Below are 19,634 nucleotides of genomic sequence, written 5' to 3'. Positions count from 1 at the left end.
ACCACTATAATAAGAAGCTAAAATAAGTGCTCCGAGTAACTCATTCAGTGCTTGCATTAAATGCAATGCAAGATCGAGATACTCTAATAGAGCAGTCAATCACTCTAATAGAACAATCACTCTAATAGAACAGTCACAATTACATTTTCTTTTAAAAGCTACTTAATTTACATGTAGATTGTCTAAACCGAGCTTTCATTAAAATATAAGATTTTGGTGGACAAGCCCCTCCATGCAGAGCCCACGAATAGCATCCATGCTTCAACTCCATGCAATGTGTAAATTTCATTGTTTAAGACACCCTTTGTTCTGCTACACTGCCCCTGTTGATCATGGCAGAGTGCTCAATCTTTCCCATTCTTATTCATTGTGACATTCCAATATATTATATTTAGACACATGCATGTGCAGATGGTATAATTATAGTAGCAGTAGAGATATTTTTCCAGATATCATTCATACAGCTGGTCTTCAGCTTACCTAAAAAAATGTTATTTTTATTGACTGAAATGCCACTAAATTCAACCTTTTAGTATCTGTTTTCAAAAAATTTTCTGGGGGGGGCACCCAGACCCCCCTAGATTGGGTGTGCTTCGCACACCCAGTCTCAGTACCTTTATTAATCATCATGCAAGTAAAGGTCCACTTTTGGTCAAAAAGAACCCCCCTTTCAAAATTCCTGGCTACGGGCCTGTGCTGGCATACCACTCCAGCCTATTGTGCTCTATAATATGCTGGAATATTTGACACAGGCCTAATTGTAAGTGTTGGTAGCTGTATAGTGTTAATCTGATAGAGATTCATGAGTGTATGTGGATGTGGCAAATTTCTTACTAGGTGTAGCTATATAGCTACTGTTTTATTCTGTACCATTGGGGTAAATGCTGTCATTGGGGCCCCCCAACAATTAATGCATAGTTTTCAAACACACTTTATATAACAAGGCTGTAGGACCAGGTGTCCTACAGACCTTCAGCACTTGTGCTGTAAAGCCTTAATAAATAAATAAAATAAAGTTGTGAAGTGAGACAACACTAATCAGTAATTTCCTACATCATAGCTAGTTATAGTTACAATCTTGTAGGACATAGGTGTGATTTGGGCACAGCCACTATATAACTAGGTGGTCTCATTGAAAAGTGGCTACTAAGAAGCAACAATATAGCTGTAAGTTTTCACTTTAGAGATGACTAAATTGTACAGAAAGGAGCTAGCTCTCAGGTATACTAGGCTTTTCTGTTTATCATGAGAGATCTATACTGAGTTGTGCATGTAGCTATAGCATATCAGTGACAATTATGACAGAGAAGATAAACTTTTGATGCTACATTTTCAACCTTTTCTCACACTAAGTATATTGTGTGTGTGTGTTCGTGTGTGCATGTGCATGTGTGTATGGGGGGGGGGCAGCATAGCCAAGTGGTTAGGCGTCTGCCTGGTAATCGAAAGGTTCCAGGTTCGATTCCCAGTTATAATGCAGCAAGTGCGAAAGAGACAGTAATTGGCTAATAATAGCAGCTTGTGCTATGCAAACAGAATCACTAAAATTTGTTAGTGTGATAGTTATAACATTCCAGTATGTGTGAGTGTAATTGACTACAAAACATAGTTCCAGCTTTCACTCAATTAATGCAGTTTTCTTAATTTACTCAAGTCATCCATTTCAATACCAATATTTACTTAGCTAACTATAGGATGCATTTAGCTAATAGAACAGTATATAAGGCCCTCTGTAGTTTTCTAAAATAATTATTTTAAAAAGTAATACTGTGGAATTAGATATAATTTTAAGTAATGCCTACAGCTATACCCAGCCCTTAAATGCAAGGAAACTGACATGGATCACAGAAAAGAGTTTAAAGTGGCAAGGCATAAAGTTTGCATTCAGCTACCCCTATACAATTTATTTTGATTTCACAACATCCTAATTCCTTGCTATTAACCACCAGCTTCAGTATTACAATTCCTGTATACTGTCACAGCACTTTATTAGTGTCCCGAATATTGTATTGCAATACTGTTTAGTACTTCAAAGGTGTACTGGTTTTCCAATTAATGTTCTAAGAATGATAACTGAGATTTAGATGATGCCCCATGATCAACTTACAAGTAATCAATATTCAGGGATTTCATACATATCCAATATACACCCTGTTCCTTTCCTGGAATATCTGAGGAGAACAATAATAGAAGAGTTAATAGTTATCAAACAGGTATTAATTCAGATTGTAACGAGCTATTAGCTAGTTTCAGTGAAAGTAACCATAGCCGAACACATGGTGAGTAACTATAGTAATTATAACTAGTACTATTTTGAAATAAATACCAAAGGGATGCCTTAGTACCACGTGGAATAATTATGCAGTTGTCTTCAACTAGCTGTATAGTGACAGATTTATACTTCTCATCATTGGTATAGACACTTCTTGATCATAGAAAGTAATTTATAGGCATACTGGTAAGCACAGCTGTTATTACTCCAACCAATGTAGTTTCATACTCAGCTAAAGGATAAATTGCTATCAACAATAATATCTGAATGAAAATGTCATGTGATTCTGAATATACTCTAATAGAACAGTCATGCTTGATTGATTGCTGAAATAGAACATCTTAGCTTGTACACTAAACTGTACCTTTCTATTAATCCTTCCACCTTCCACTAGCAATACAGCATTCACTCTGAATGCTATGTTGAATCTCTGTAAACCTATTTCAACCATGTAATAGTCAACAGAGCAACTTTGGATTGAAGATTTCGGAGAAGTGACAAGAAAGGTGGAATTATTTGAAAACACAGGCATCACCAATAATATTACTGGAGACTGTTTAATTAATGATGTAGACATTCATCAAAATTTGATCAAACAAAATGAGGTCTGATAATCAAGTATCGCTCAGATAAGTAATAGTGTCGAGTTATGAGCCTGGGACCAATGTGTATGTTATGATCATGTAAGTTAAACAAGCCGTAGGACCAGGTGTTCTACAGACCTTCAGCACTTGTGCTGTAAAGCCTTAATAAATCAAAAATATGAAAGCCCAGATGAAAAGTTAACACAAACACAAAAAGCAAGCTACACGAACACCGGTAAGACAAGATGCAGCTTTCAAGAATAATTTAACAATGCATGGCATTTGGAGAATGTTTTGATATTTGTAAACTATTCAGGGTTTAATATGGTAAGAGAATTGTAGATGTCACCAAGCCACAAACTTTGACAAATTACATATTTTGTGGGTTTCTAATAGGCTTGTGTCAATTAAACATGCCAGAATAATAAAGGCTGCATGTAGTGCTATGCCAGCATAATGTTAGCATATTAGGTGGATATTTCAAACTATGGAGCTTAATTCCTTAAAAGTAGATCAATACTCCCTAATAGAGCCTATTGCAAATTGCAATAGAGAGCTCTCAAATGCATACGCACATAGCTCCTTAGATAATAGAACAGTCACTTTGTAGTGAAATGCTAGTTAATAGAGTATTCAATGATTAAAATGTTCCAAGATTATTGTAAGAATTGTTGAGCATAATGAGAATACTGAAGAACTAATAGGTAAAAATTTTGGGAAATTCCTGAAAACATTTTGGGCTAAATTATTTTACTTAGGCCCAGGGGCGTAGCTAGCCAGACGGTGGTGGGGGGGCATCCCCCACAAAATACTCGACATTGTTCATAATTGCACGAAAGGCTAATGACCCAATGATGGGCTAGCCAACATAGTGTTGTATTATCACAGCTTATGTAACTAGCTACATAACTACTTCATTACTGGTTGCTACCAGTTATCACTTATCAATGGAAATATTTTCGTCGAGCATCATTGCACGTGCCACAACTGTACTCCAACAAATCCGCCCACAATCCAGTAGAACTATATTGTGAATATTTTAGTACAAATACAATGTGTCACAGTTACTTACGTCAGCCACAGTCTGTGCTGCAGTCCTAGCACACTGGCATAGTATGACGAGCTCACTCACTTCAGCCGGCAAAATTTAAACGCCATGTATTGGCACGAAATCCCAACTCTATACCTTTCCTGTTAGCAGAATTTGTAAGCCTGTGACGGATCATCTGACTGACTGACAAAAGTGAAAAAAATTAAACTACACTGTACCAGTGTACGAAGATCCTAACTCGGGAAAATAAAGTTGGTTCATTTAACACTTTACCACCTCGTAGGTTTGCAGCATCATTGCATATCACTTGTCACTTCTGAGTTGCGACTCTTGCGAAGTCAGTTTGAGCGGGTCATCTGTCTTTAGATTCGAAAAATGCACTATCATGTGAGTAGTGTAGGCTAAATATAGAATTGTGTCTAATATTTTCGTTCGGTGAAGGCCTAGTGTCTATACGGGGAACCCCTTGGGATTCAGGCATACCTTATTTTTAGCGCATCGTTTTATTAATTGCTTGTAACGTGCAAGAAACCATCGTATTATTATCACCATTCACAAGCGAGTTGAATGTTGCGTGCACCCGCATAGTAGCGCACAAACAGTAATTTGGGATGCGTGTCAGTTACTGGAAAGCTTGTGACGGAAGTTTTAAAAAAACATCACTTAGTGACGGGGGGCAAATGCCTCCCCTTGGCTACGCCACTGCTTAGGCCTAGCTATAGTTCCTAACAAAATTTCAGTCACAGAACATTTTCTAAACAACTAAGACATACATTGCTAGGGTTCTTCAGTGGATAAACAGGGAACAACCTTCAAGAATGATGCTATAATCACCTTGGCTCTGCCTCAGTGATTAATACATTATTCCTTTAGGGTTTGTCTATCCAATGAAAAATCCTAGTGCTTACAAATAGTATTTTAATATGAAAATGTAGCGTAAGTCGCCAGTTATCGAACACATTTCAATAATCGCTTATACTTCCTCACCACAACAACACACGGCTTCCGGTTTGGACGGGTTTGGACTATTCAACGGAGCGGCCTTTGGTCTCTCTGGATGCCGAGTTGCAAGTAAATCACACCAGCACATTGCGAGTTATGCGCGAAACAGTAGAGCCTATCATTTATCACTCCTCAAACACCGGTACGTATTACCAAGAGTATGTTCGCACACTCCAATGAATAACATACCAGGGAATTACCCTGTAACTTTGAGGTTTCTATGGGATATCCAACTACCGGATAACAATCTGTGACAGAAATTTTACGGAAATTGAATACGCCGTTCACGAGTTATTCAAGTTATACTGAAACCATAGTTGTAATAGGCGCTACCGTTTTGCTCATAACTTGAGGCCTGCTGGTTCGATTTACTTGCAACTTGGTGCTCAGGGAGAACGGGGACTCCTCTGTTGAGTGGTCCAGGCTGGGGGTACGTGCGTTGTTGTGGTGAGAGCTTGGGTGAGAAGTTATAGATGTTTGTTAAAATAATTGTAATTTTGCTCGCTTCGTGCCACTAGAGCCTCTGGAGCCCTTTACCAATAGAACCACTGAAGAAAACTGTTGTAAATGTTGTATTGGTGGTCCATACAGCTCTACAAGTCTTTAGTTAGCGTTTATTGGTTTTAGTATGTCGAGTAGCTCGTCTAGTGTGTTAAGTTCGATAATACCATAGATTAGGTAAGGAATATATAATCTATGATAATACCATAGATTATATATTCCTTACCTTATATAATCTATGATAATACGTACCGTTGGATAATAGGCGACTTGCGATACGGCAAGGCTAAAGCACTATGTGTGTATGCGTACTATACTAGTAGCCAATCTTCAGCAATTTTAATTGTGTCCTTTATTTCTGCCATTTTCCATATATATACTGGCTGCCAATTGAGTGTCTGATCCACCATTTGCAGCAGGGCCACTCAGAGAAATTAAGGGGCCCAGGGCAAAGAGTTAAAGTGGCACCCCAGGGGCAAAGGAGGTTTCCATTCTGAATCATAACTTCACCCAAGCTGTAAATTGAAGACACAAATAAAAAGGTCATTACATGCTGACAATGACAATTGCTGCCCCTCACCAACCATATCTCCTTATTTGTAAGCTTGCTACACTGCTCCTCTGAAGAATACCGTGATTGCTCTATTAGAGTATCTAGATCGGTATTCAAGGGGCCCTTCCTGGGGCCCCTTTCAGGCTGGAGCCCGGGGCAAAATTCCCCAGTTGCCCCCCTGTGGGCAGCCCTAATTAGCAGCAAATTCACCTTCTTATTTTTTTTGTCTGCACTGGGGCACTTGTGGCATATTGGCAACTGAATCATTGGGTATTGGCAACCAACTACAAGGACATGTAGTGGCACATTTCACTTGGTAAACTTGTAATTGTGGATGACAAACAATCAATAAATACAACATTATGCATATAATACATTCATAGAAATATTAATATGTATTGAGATCCCCTGTTTTGCAAGAGACCATGTAATAAAGGAAATACTGGCAGGAATAAATATAGTTTAAAGACAGTATTTATTGGCAGTTAAAATCAAATTAAGTGTTTACTTGTTTTCATCTGTTCTGTAGTATATACCATTCAGTAGGTCAAGCACAATAATAAATACTGTAATGACTCAAGTTAATAATTATAACAGCTGCTCTTATTTTCTACTGAAAGGTCTTATACCTAATGCAATGAGTTAAATGACCAACTGATTGCTCAACAGTATGTCACGATGGTTCACAATCTGAAAAAAGTTTAATTTATACTAATTGCTGCAGGCATTGTATACTCGTTATTACTGTGATCGCTAAAATTCCCCAATTTTTCTTTATTTATAAGGCAAGAACCTTTCATGGTATACAAATTTTCATGGATTTTTGCAGATGTCTTATCCACACAATTTAATTTTAAAACTTTTACAGCCAATATACGAGTTTGTGTGAAACAATATTGAACGATGCCTAAACCATATAATTTGTTCCATGAACATTACCACATTTTGGCAACACATGGAACTTTAATACTACAAAAATTTCTTGCCCTGTGGTATGTTACAATTAAGCATGCCATATAAAATTTTTAATATGGAATTGTGACCTTAGAATTTATATTGTGTTATTAGTGCTGCTTGCTTACCTTGCTTATAACATCCTAGCTTGAGACAATATAGAGACATCAGATGGTTGATGGTCAGCCCAATCATTGATTGTGATGATAGTGGTAAGTGCACAGGGCCCCACCACCTGGCTTACAAAATAGAATAGGGCCACTAAACTACACACACTACTAAAACTATAAACATCTGGGAGGAAAATTAGGTATAAACTTGGGTGAATGGCTTATAGGGGAAGGTGGCATCCTAAGGGCCCTGAGCTATCACATTCTCAACTATATGAGAATGGAGAAGACTGAGAGCACTTCTGTAACGAGCACACACATATTACTACACATCTTCCACAGTACAAGCACACATGCATCAATTACTGCTCATCTAGCACATATTACTACACATCTGCTGCAGTATAAACACAAATTACTGCTCATCATATGCGATACAAGCCTACGTTGTTGCTCATCTGTAACACCACAGACAGGAAATTTATCACAAACTGAATAAGGATAGACTAGCTAGCTGCATGGTAATTCCTTTTCACAGAAATAGCATAATACAAAATCAATGGTAGTAAATAACAGCAAACAACAAAACAAAACAAGGAAACTCTTCCCCCAGCAAAGACTGTGTTGAGTATGGAAACCTGCTGAGAGCAATCATGCATACAATGATGTACTATGTAGAACACATATGACAATGGGATGGGAGCTCTTTGTAAGCCCCAACTCACAGTTAAAAAATAAACTAATGAATTATGAAAGCACTCATGCATTTAGATTCTGATTAATGCGCACTCGCAACTATTAGATTGATAATCGAATGGAGGGCACTGCACAGTTCACTTCCATCATTACTGAACCTCGTCTAAATTCTTTAAACTCCATTTAGTGCTATTCGCTCACCTTGCTTAGAACATCTTAGCTTGAGACATCAGATGGTTGATGGTCACCCCAATCATTGATTGTGGTGATATAGTGGTACGTAAAAGCACAGGGCCCCGCCACCCAGCTTACAAAGAGAATAGGGCCACAAAACTACACTCACTACTAAAACTTTGAGCCTATGGTAGAAAAATTAGGTATAAACTTGGGTGAACGGCCACAGAAAGGTTCCAATATGAAACCTTTCCACCCAAGAAAGGAGAAAAAATGACGACAAGGAAGATAATAGAATAAATATGTTTATTAAACTGCAGATTATCCACACTGTGAAGAACAATGCCAAGCTAAATTAACCAGAAGGCATACACTTAATCACACATAATTCAGTATGTACACAATAACACACTTATATGCCATATAAACCAATAGCTATATATCAACACACAATACAGGTACATGCTGAAGCTGCTCAACCCCATGTGTTTAGACACCTTGGTTGCAAAACATGGCTTAGCTGCATGTGATCACACAAGTAGCCACTGTGGTGCTAACAAACTTTTGGTTAAAAGAAATTCTCAGGGTCAGGTAGGGATTACCTCAAACTGAGAGCTTAAAGGTAAAACAATGTGTTTTGAAAAAATAAGTAAGCATTACAAAAAAATAAACAGACAAAAATAAAATTGACTGTTTCAACTTAAGACAGATGTAACATTTGATCGTTTCAAGGCAAATTAAACAGCAAAGCATATATTTGGCTAAAACTACATAACATACTGCTAATATAATTTATGCATGCGCACCTGGAATTGTTCTCCTTCCCAGACTTCCCCCACAACAAAGTGCCCTTCACCAGCAAAATGTGTTGGTAGCATCAGCATACACAAATCACACATACATATAGTTACATATATATGCACCCAAGAAACTGATGTACGCTGGTACGTAGGAATATAAACACATACAGTAAAACCAGTTTTATTTATAGGATTGCATATACGAGTAAATGTATATTGCGGCTATAGACATAAGAATGTATTCACATGGAGTAGAGATCCACATGGGGTAGAGATCCACATGCAATACTAGGGAACACATTAGTCTATTCATACTGATCCAGTTTATTGGTATAGGCCATAAATTGACGAAGAATATATACTTATAATTAGTTACACCCACCCATCTAGTTAACCACCTGCGTAATAACTTATTGATGCAGAAATAAGGTACACAGCAGAACAGCGCAAAGTTCCAAGTGATAAGGGCTAGAATTATAAACACCACTTTGATGCCTTAAACAGATATACACAATGCTATACACAAAAGCTAACATGGTACCTGAAAGGAATGCGGCTAGTAGGCCTGAGTATAGTAGGTAGAGCTGAAGATATACGTATACGTGTATATATATATACTGAGTACATGCATACGACTAAGCTAGGGGCCAAGGGGAACATTTCAGTTTCAGGTATTTATTAAAGATGAAAAGATTGCCAGCATGCTGGTTAGGTTTATCACTGCTGATTCATTATATTTGTGGTAGTTTCCAAACTATAGGAATGTCACCGAATGTGTCTTTGAGTTTGATAAGCCACTAATAGACTGAACAAATGCAGAAAGAAACCTTCCACATAAATAATGAAAGTAATTAAACATGAATCCATGTGATCCATTGCATGCCTCCATAGCGGAAAAATCCTGTAATACAATTGACAGTTTGATCATAACATATATTAGTATACAACTTTACAGTGCATGGCATGGTACAATTGTAGTAAAGAGATGGATAACATTAGATTACTTATTGCACTGATGGTCTGCTGGCAACCCATGCTAGCAGCCACAAAGAAAGAAAGAATTCAAGTTTTTTTCTTTCTTTTAAATAAAATTAAAAAAAAAGAAAACTTGAATTACATTAATAATTTAAGAAAATTGAGGGTAGAAACAATGTTGCAGCAATTACAACAAGGGAAAAGGAAATGATATGTACATGAATTACTATTGATGTGAAAATCTTCTGCAAGTTTTACGGGATAGCATATTATAATTACACTTACAACCTCTTTTTTCTATCTCTTTATCAGAATATCTAGATTGTGTAATTATTAATTAAAACAAAGAATAATTGGATTGCACATGCTGTCTCGTCTTTACACTGTTTTTGTAATGTAATTCACTTTGTGCATATATGCTCCTTGTGAGGCTTGCACAGTTAAAATAATCCACTCATGAAAGTAAAAATAACTGGTAACTTAAATTTCCATTTTTTAACTTGCAAGCAGCAGCAGTAAGAAACAAGGGGGTGACACTACAATTTAAATGTACACCTTATCACATCAATAACTGCACATTACCACTTACAATTAGTTGTATATATATTAACATTATAATTATTCATTCCTGCAATTGGCCACTTCTGATATCAGCTGTTTCGGTTACCAGTTGCATGGGTGCACCTGTTTTACAGCCAAGGTGTTCTTGCATGGATGATGGATTAAACCTTTGGTAATTATAGTTACCAAAGGTTTAATCCATCATCCATGCAAGTTGCATTAAGATTGATTCTTAGCCACTCCAGATATTAGCTCTTTAATAAGGGGAAATAGGCATCACTTAATAAAGCAGCAAAACAAGAATGGATTACTGGGGTGGTAAGGTAAACTACAACTAAATCCCTATTTTGATCCAATTTTCCTTTACAATGATGTCTTTGAAAGTGTTGTCAAGTCAAATAGAGATTTGTGGCTTACCTTACCACCCCAGCGATACCTTCTTGTTTTGTTGCTCATTTTAGCAATCCTTATTTCCACTTTTTAAATTTCCAACATTTTATTTATCTACCGTAATTTGCTTTTTTTCGTTGTAAAATGATTTTCGCATTCAAGTACTTGTATGAAAATTTCTTACACGAAAATTTTTTTGCCTAAAATCGAACTACTCTAATAGAGTAGCCATTCGCGTAAATCATACGAAAATATTTTTACACGAAAATTTTTATCACCAAAAATTTTTTTGCACGAAAATAAAGCGAATTACGGTAGTTTATATTTTATTTTTTTATAATCCATAATGGATCATACCATTGTAATATTTTACATACAGAAGAGCTGGTTTAGGCCACTCCAAATAAATTCTCTGTTTCCCGTCCTGGGCTCAAGCATATTTGCATGCGGGCGGGCGGTTCATTTCCATTATTCATTATAAGATTGGCAGCTTTTCAAATCATTATTTACCTGACACAACCATAAAAAGCTGCATAAATGCATGCTTGACTTCACCTTAAGCTTGTTCCTTCCTTTTTAAATTGCAAAAATAACACAAACGTGAAGTTTGTGCCGACTTGATAGCACTGCTGACACGTGAGCTGACATGGTTTCAAGTGAGCCTGTCAGTATGCAACAATAACCGGAAAATAATGGAAGAATACGGAATAATGGAATATTTAGAGCTGGCAGTAACTAGATGCGGGCGGTGGACGGGAAACAGAGAATTTATTTGGTGTGGCCTTATAGCAACAATTATTAATAGAGCACGTACGTGCTTGCCATGTCACGACTAATCTAATAAATGAGATGTCACAGACTATGTAAGACACAGACATGGATGGTTCAAATGGCCATCTCATTTTGAGACTAATTAAGACATGTACCTGTATAGATTACCATGCATTTATACACTGAGTTGGAAAGGACTTTTAAGTGTAGCATTGCTATAGTGATGTCATAATGATTCTAATAGAGGAAAAAGAAAATGCTGTATGTAAAGTGGCTATAGTACAAGTGTCAGTGTAAGAAATGTTACCATATATTGAAGTTGTTTACAGCTCTTGCAACTGCAAGTAAGATCTGCATCACACTGCATGAAGGGTTGAACTAATGGATAGATGATCCCAGGGATGTAGTCAAGGGTGGGAATGGGCAAGCATTTGCCCAACCATCACAATTAGTGACCAGCCTATTATGCCAACTGTATAATAGGTACCAGAAAGTATCAAGCACAATACTAGCATAGTAGGATGAATAATTTCAATTTTCCAGCAAATTTAATGCGTGAACCAGACATGTATATTATATGTATACATTTCAATTACTCAATATGCTCCATTACAATAGTCATTCATTATAATAAAACAACCAAGCTCCTTCCACAGGCTTATTTAATTTTGCAAATTCTGCAACCTAGTAGTAGGCCATTACCAGGTTTTAAAGATATTTCAGATTAAATGTTAAGCATAACGACAACTTTACTGTATAACATACATCAACATGATGAAATATAGTGAGTATAATATTGAGTATAATAGGGGAACATTTGAGCAGTGCAACATAGCACAACAGGTAAAAAATAGCATAATAGGCCGGTCCCTAATTGTAGCATACACAGCTGGAGTATAAATTATGTGACATATTATGTATAACATTTGTGTAATAAGAATGAAAACAGACATGTAAAAATGACGATTAGTGGATGACGATGAGATTCTATAAATTAAATGCCTGTCTAAAAAAGACCACTTGACAATCACAAGTTTTGCAAATTGTAATTGACGAGAGGATGGCCCTTGTGTCAGTTCATCATGTGCTACAGTGATGTGTAGATGTCTTCTTTGAAGCCCAAAATTGGTCTGTTTGCTTTTTATTCTCCAAAATGTTACCATTGCTGACATGTGCATTAGATTAGTTAACGAGTCCTTGAGTGTGATAATACACTGATAGGAGATTGGCTTTGCTTACTCTGTATATCTGCAACAAAATATGGCTGATAATGTTTATCAGCTATTACAAGGCACAATGCACATCTGCTTAAACATATACTGTATCTAGCTATACCTATAGTATACGTCTAAGCAGATGTGTACTGTCATATTATGTCAAAAACACATATTATTGTCTATCAACCAGTTGTTGTCTTTACTTTCCAAAAGAGCTACAGAGAGTATGCAGTGAGTCAAGTTTACATCTTTAATCAACTGAAATATGTAGTTACTGTAGTGAAGCAATCTGTTAGTGTAATTAATTAACTAGCAGTTAGCAATCAATTAATTTCAATTGAACTATTATATAGTACAAGCCAGGCATCTCTTCAGTTAGCACAACATCTTGCAACATTTTAAGGTAATAGCTAGCTAATTGCTGATACACATTGTTTCATTATTTTTTTTTTTTGCAAAACATAGTGTCAGCAGATAAGTTATTATTATATTACCCATTGTTAAAAATATTCCAATTGACAATCAAATAATTATTGGCAATCAAAGAAAACTTGTAACATTACATGTGGTTTTGGAGCACATTTCAGGGATGTGTTAAGGATTAGATTGCAAGAGACAGAGTTGAGTCAAGAAACGTTGCATTGAACCTTAACTTGTGGTTAATGAGTGGTAGTTGTGGCCTTTTATTTGAGTACAGACTACTGTGGGAAGATCTTTTATTGGTAGACTTGCATGTTGTGATGTGTATTGACTAAATACTGTATATATTACAGTGTCCATATATACATCTACATATTATGCGTGTATTGTAACCACATTAGCAATGTACATACCTTTGGAATGAACAACAAATAGATCATTGGAAACATCCATAGGCAGTCACGAAGTGTGACCACCAATAATACTCCTTCTTGTTGTTCATTCAAATGAAAAACAATCACAACAACTTGACAAACAGAGGACAACAGGACAGCTAGTATAGTTGTCAGGTTGATCACAGCTGATTCAAGATGTTTATGATAACTGCCAATGTGTTTCTTTGTCTCATAAGCCAGCACTATACTAAACAATGTTAATATAACATATTCAGTATAGGCAACAGCTAAAAAGATTATCTCATGTCTTCCACTACAGTCCATGTACATTTCTGTTGTTGAATGATCATCCTGTATGAGTGTATGTTGTATATAATTGACAATAACTGAGTACTTACCTCATTGATCACCTTAGTATGTAGTGTTAGTGGAAATGCTGCAACTTGGACAATTAATACTACTAAGATTGGTGCTACTATAACTGCTACTATCAGAAATAAATATTGATCATCCAAATATTTCTATGAATTGTAAAATGTGTATAATCTATAGAAGTGAGTACTGAGTAGTACTTACGCGTTTGGACATTTTTCTATTGAAGAAGATTTTGTAGAGTCTCCAGATTTTAACAAACAGTGTACCAAAGGCAACGACAAATGCTAAATCGTTAGTCCAGATTCTTGCCTGTGCATATAAATCAGATATTAATTACGTACGTTACTAACAATGATATTTAGGGAGAAAACCTTCACTATTATTTTATGGGGTTCATCTGTAATGTTGGAACTTTCATACAAATGAAACTTTCTAGTACAGTAAATAGTATTTGTAATTTCTTTCCACTTTAGTGATCATGTGAGCATACATATCACATGTGTTCAATGGATGTGAGGTAACTGAGGTTATACAGGGTGTCTGGAAGTGATGATAAGTGGGTATTTTAATAGTTACAAAGTAAAAGAGAAATGGAATATAACCAGAAATAATGTTGGATATGCTGTTAAAACAAAGCAAGCACTGTTATATCAGTAAATGTTGTATCATGTAGCTAAATTGCAGGGTATTAGCTGGCCTCTTCTCAGAAAGAATCTAAGAAGCACTATCTCGAGTTGCATGTGAATCTGCAGTAGAGTTTTCTCCTTTAAAACATACAGTATAGTTTAACTTACATTACAAATTGTTGTAGTGACAAGTTCAGACATATCATCATCTAGTTTAATAACATGTAGGAGGGTACCAACAAACCCCACAAACACTGCTACTAAAATTAATGAATTGAGTCGGTAACTGCTTTTTCTTACAACTCTAAAGGAATAAAGAAAAACAAAACTGAAATAAATCTGCTATACAATGTCAGTACATATAATAGCCACTGCATTCATCTATATGAATTAATAAAAAGCTTTTCAGTCATGTGTGTACATATCTATGAATCAAGACGCATGATAGTGTTCATGTAGCCAAGATAACTGATGCACCACACCATGGACAAAAAGAAACAAATGGTATTTTCATGCATATGTGGCTCCATGCTTCTACAAATGAAATATTTTTATATCCCACAAACGTCCTCCAGTGTTGTACTAGAGGTGTACCAATTATCGGATCAGCTAAAATATTGGCCACCAATATGGTAATTTTTACCAATATCGGTATCGGTACAGAACAGTATATAGAAGGACCAATACCGTCACTGATATTTATACAGTAGCAATAGTTTGTACATAAACGGATTATATATGTGCCAGTGGCTTTTTTTTCACTCTACAACAAGCGGTATGCTACAAAAAGCCATATAAATGTATGTGATTCTAGTGTTTGTTGCTGGAGTCTTTACAAATGAAGCAGTTATATAGTACCTTTTCCAAGGAACCAGCTTTGTTACAAGCCATTAAAATACAAAGTAATGTAGAAATATCCATTTAAGAAGGTTCTATGGGAGTATACATAAAAATGTTTGTGGTTGCCTAATTGTCTGGATTGCACAATAGAAACACAAGCTACCACCATAGGCAGAGTATAGCAATGAACACAAACACATGTGTTTGTAGGGTAGGTAACTGTAATGCAAATATCGAGCAACTATCAGTTATCAACTTTTTTTGGTGGCATCAATATCGGATATTGGTACATGCCAAAAACCCATATTTGTACACCTCTACATCGTACAAAACTTGAGCAAGTTGCCATATTCATTCATGAAATATGAGCCCTCAAAATTCAGTTTAATTCCTTCCCTTTTCTATCCTCTTCATTTTGGGGCCTTTTTACTATAAGGCATAGCTTTATTTCCTTGAAATTTGGCTTAAGGATGTACTCATTCATGTACTAAGATTCTTTGTGTGAATCTGCTAGATGTTCACAAAGTTATTGATAGTTAATTGCCTTATAATGACCAATATTTTGTCACTTATACAGGGTAAACTGCTTGAATAGCTTAACCATCATAACTCAATAAACTGCAGTAACAACTACAAATTACAAGGAGAAATCAACCTGTGTATCATGGCATTGAAATACTCTAATAGAACAGTCACTAAGAGTTAAAACTACACAAAAAACTTGGGCCACAGAGATTCTCTAATATAGAAGTCAGCTACTTTTATAGAATAGTCAGATGCTGATCAGGGAAAAGTATATAAAGCATATTCTTTATTTTACGGCATATGAGTGTCCTTTCCCCACCATGCCATCTTACTGACTATTCAGCTCTCCACTTTCATTTGCCACTTATACATTAAAAGGCCCCAGAAACCCATTTTAGCCCATCCCTAAGGAGAGGCCTGCCACTTTATGAACCAAATTATAATATGCAAATGAGCTATGTAACTAAGAACTATTTTAGCAGTTGAAAATGATAAACTTACGGGTGCTTCCTATAGTAGAGGTTAAACATGAAGAAGAAGATAGTTGATAATATTCCAATAGAAGACACAACACCAGCTATTATAAATTCTACCAAATTGCTTTCTCTAACAATTGGAACAGGAGAATCTCTAGGTACATCCCCACCTAGAGAGACGATATCAACTGATAACAGTTTTATCATTATAGTTGTACATACCTTGCCAGATAAAGCTACTGTTGTTTGATACAAATTTTAACTTTTTACAATTGTTACAATTATGTGATGGATCATATATCATCACTGGTGTAGCATTGCCACCTAAAACACATCACAGTCTTCATGTGATAAGATGTGCAGTGTACCATCTACACACACATACACTCGTGCATGCATGCACAGACTACACACACACACACACACACACACACACACACACACACACACACACACACACACACACACACACACACACACACACACACACACACACGCATACACACACGCACACACAAAGTACACACATACACACAAATATATTCCCACCAAACTATGCTGTAATACCATCATTCATCTCTTGTTTCACCACTTTTTATTGCATAGATCCCTACTTCATTTTTAAATTAACAATTTTTAAAATACTAGTTTGTTTAGTTTTTTGTTGCAGCACAGCTGTATAGTTACAGTGTAACTTGTGACTGTATCATACATGACTGTTGTATTAGAAACTGTTCTATTAGAGTATCTCGAGCCAACAAACGGGTGTGCAGCTAGGCTAGACCAATAAGAGGTGAGGTCATCTTGTTTACTGTCAAGTCAAATAGCTAGATTGTTAAGAGATGTGATCTCTGCACTCTATCGCCATTAGTCCTAATTTGATGGGTGTGGTCGCAAACCTATCACGAACGGGATCCCAATCACGAAGTTGCGTATATCTAACTAGGTATACCTCTTATAGTAGTGCAGGGATTGAAGCGCTTCTGAAATCAAGCCCTGAAATAATTCTGTGGCATCTAAATATGTTGCTGAAAGAAAATGTTGATGTTGAAAATTAACACCTCGATGTGGTTTTGTTGGGTGAAGAAGACAAGCAGCCTGATTGAAGATAAAAGAAAAGACAAGGAGCAGAGGGCCTACAAATGTTGGAACCCCAAAAGGAACATCCCACTGGTGAGTTTATAAAACAATGTTATCCAGTGTTACCTTTGACTTGTGGGATGCAAGAAGTTTCATTTAATAGCTTAGAGACTGTTGTACTTGGCTAGAAACATTATTTTTATGACATAGTTACATTACTTTAGGCATGAATATAACATCTTTAGTATTGAAAGCTTAAAACTGTGCACCAGTACATTTTTATGTTTTGGCAGGACAAAATCTCTCTTGTATTGGCAGTTTGTCAGTACACTCGAAAAAAATTACTGAGAGCCATGCAGTCCAACTGCGATATGCCTTGACTATTCTATTAGAGCATTAGAGTATGTAAACCATTTGTGGTTCTTACCTACAGAAATATAGACCACACTTTTTCTTAACCAACAGTAAGATTTGTCTCCCTAGCCTTCTTCCCTTTCCAGGACACCTATTCACAAATACACAGGTTTTAAGAATTATCTGAATCCAAGCCAGGGAGGGATTGAATGCATTAGTATGTATCTATCAACTATAATACACTATTTGATTTTCACAACACACATTTTATTGGAGAAACAGTAGCCATTACATCTCTAGAACACCTAAACTGAAAACTTTCTGAAAATATCATGAAAATTTGCATAGTATTTTACTACAATGACTTACACCACCAGGAAACAGATAATACTGCTATTGTCATCTACAGACTCATCACAAAAAGGCTACAATAAACTCCCTGCCACTACTATATAAACCATATTATGTCCATTTGATTGTGTCCATGTACATGTGTTGATATGAATATATCAGTCATCACTTACTGAGTGGAAACTTTTAATAAGATACATATAAATTTGTGCATGTACAGACTGAGAATAATACTAGTTTTTGCTTACTTCTATACTGAGATATCTGCACAGAAGCAAGTTGAGTGGTATTACCATTATTGAATGACACTGGTCCCTAAAAGTGTATATTTCACACAAACATGTTAAACATGTTTTGTAACAAAATAATAGTACTACAGTTGCTAACCGATATTCCTTGAAATGACACATTAGCAACAGCTTCAGTGAACACATTTGCCATTTCAACTGAATCATAAGTGAAGTCTTCCAGTCTTCCCAATCCTCTATCTTCCAGTATTGATATGGATGAGTTTAAGGCAAGAGCAATGGTCCACATTGCATCATACACATATCCAACCCTCAAACCTACATCTGTGTTAACAGAATCAGCTATATGATCCAGATCTTCTTGATACTGTGACACATTCTATAAACATGATGAGAATAAGTATTTTCATGCAGTCATTAAAATATCTCACCTTGTTAGAGGCTAACACCCTTGAAGCATTACTTGTCATCTCATCAATTCCTGTAAATCTCAAGGAATGTTCTAAAGCAGATCCCATTTCTTTAGCACCACAGTCAGCATCACTGACATTCCACCAGTTAGGGTGAAGCCAAGTAGGAAACAGCCATACAAAATGTGGTCCAGCTAGCTTGCTATTATTGCTTATCACCTAATATTTTTATCAATCCAAATTATGATGTGCTGCCGTAAGGGATACTCACTTTACACCAAAAGTTGATTAAAATATTCACAGGTGATGGAGGGACTAATAATATAATGATTCTAGCATTATATCTCTGTTGAAAGAAGAACTTTATTGACCACTCAATATTGACATTGGAACTACATACCTCAATCTGCTGAATGGTAGAATCAGTAGTACTAATGTCAAATATCAGTTTTAAGGTAACATTGATTTTGTGACTATCTTCTAAGAAACCGATCATCTTATCTCCAACCTTAAATAACATACGTACACATGAGCAAAGAATACAACCCCACGTTGTCCATGCTTTTACTGCAGTAATGGTTAACAACAATTATATTAATGGCTACGTGCAAATGCATGACATGACAAGCTATGTGTAACCACTAAATTTCTTCTGTAGTGCAGTGTCTGTATTGGACAAACAAATTGCTATGAAGACTGAGCCAAACTATTATATGTCATGCTGTGGCTACAGTGGTCATAGGACTGAGCACCAGTACCCAATGACTTGTTACGTGGATCATGGATGTGATATGAATATCACTAGCTGTGATTTGTTCCTTGTGTACTTAGAACTTTGAGTTTAACCCTAATGACAGACCTGAATATATATCAGTAATTTATTTAAAGCTTAATTGTAATCAAGCAGCTTATAATTACCAATG

The 19,634-nt window shown here is 36.1% G+C and overlaps 1 protein-coding gene and 1 long non-coding RNA gene across 2 annotated transcripts in view; both read right to left on the bottom strand.

The window, feature by feature from the left end:
* LOC136265405 (gamma-aminobutyric acid type B receptor subunit 1-like) overlaps positions 1-19,634 on the bottom strand; it is a 45,114-nt gene that overhangs the window by 17,269 nt on the left and 8,211 nt on the right. The window contains exons 4-10 of the mRNA XM_066060248.1: positions 19,112-19,219; positions 18,983-19,057; positions 18,733-18,930; positions 18,441-18,680; positions 18,302-18,368; positions 16,491-16,592; positions 16,294-16,438 (exon numbers count right to left, since the gene is read on the bottom strand). Coding sequence (XP_065916320.1) covers positions 16,294-16,438; positions 16,491-16,592; positions 18,302-18,368; positions 18,441-18,680; positions 18,733-18,930; positions 18,983-19,057; positions 19,112-19,219 — 935 coding nt within the window. The remainder of the gene's footprint in view (positions 1-16,293; positions 16,439-16,490; positions 16,593-18,301; positions 18,369-18,440; positions 18,681-18,732; positions 18,931-18,982; positions 19,058-19,111; positions 19,220-19,634) is intronic.
* LOC136265429 (uncharacterized) lies at positions 1,603-5,027 on the bottom strand. The gene is made up of 3 exons (XR_010705507.1): positions 4,895-5,027; positions 2,108-2,171; positions 1,603-2,060 (listed from the first exon to the last, which is right to left on the bottom strand). It is a non-coding gene; the product is annotated as an uncharacterized lncRNA (long non-coding RNA).

This window comes from Dysidea avara, chromosome 9, assembly GCF_963678975.1.
Source record: "Dysidea avara chromosome 9, odDysAvar1.4, whole genome shotgun sequence".
In the NCBI taxonomy this organism is placed as follows: Eukaryota; Metazoa; Porifera; class Demospongiae; order Dictyoceratida; family Dysideidae; genus Dysidea; species Dysidea avara.
This window is presented reverse-complemented; position numbering and strand designations above follow the sequence as displayed.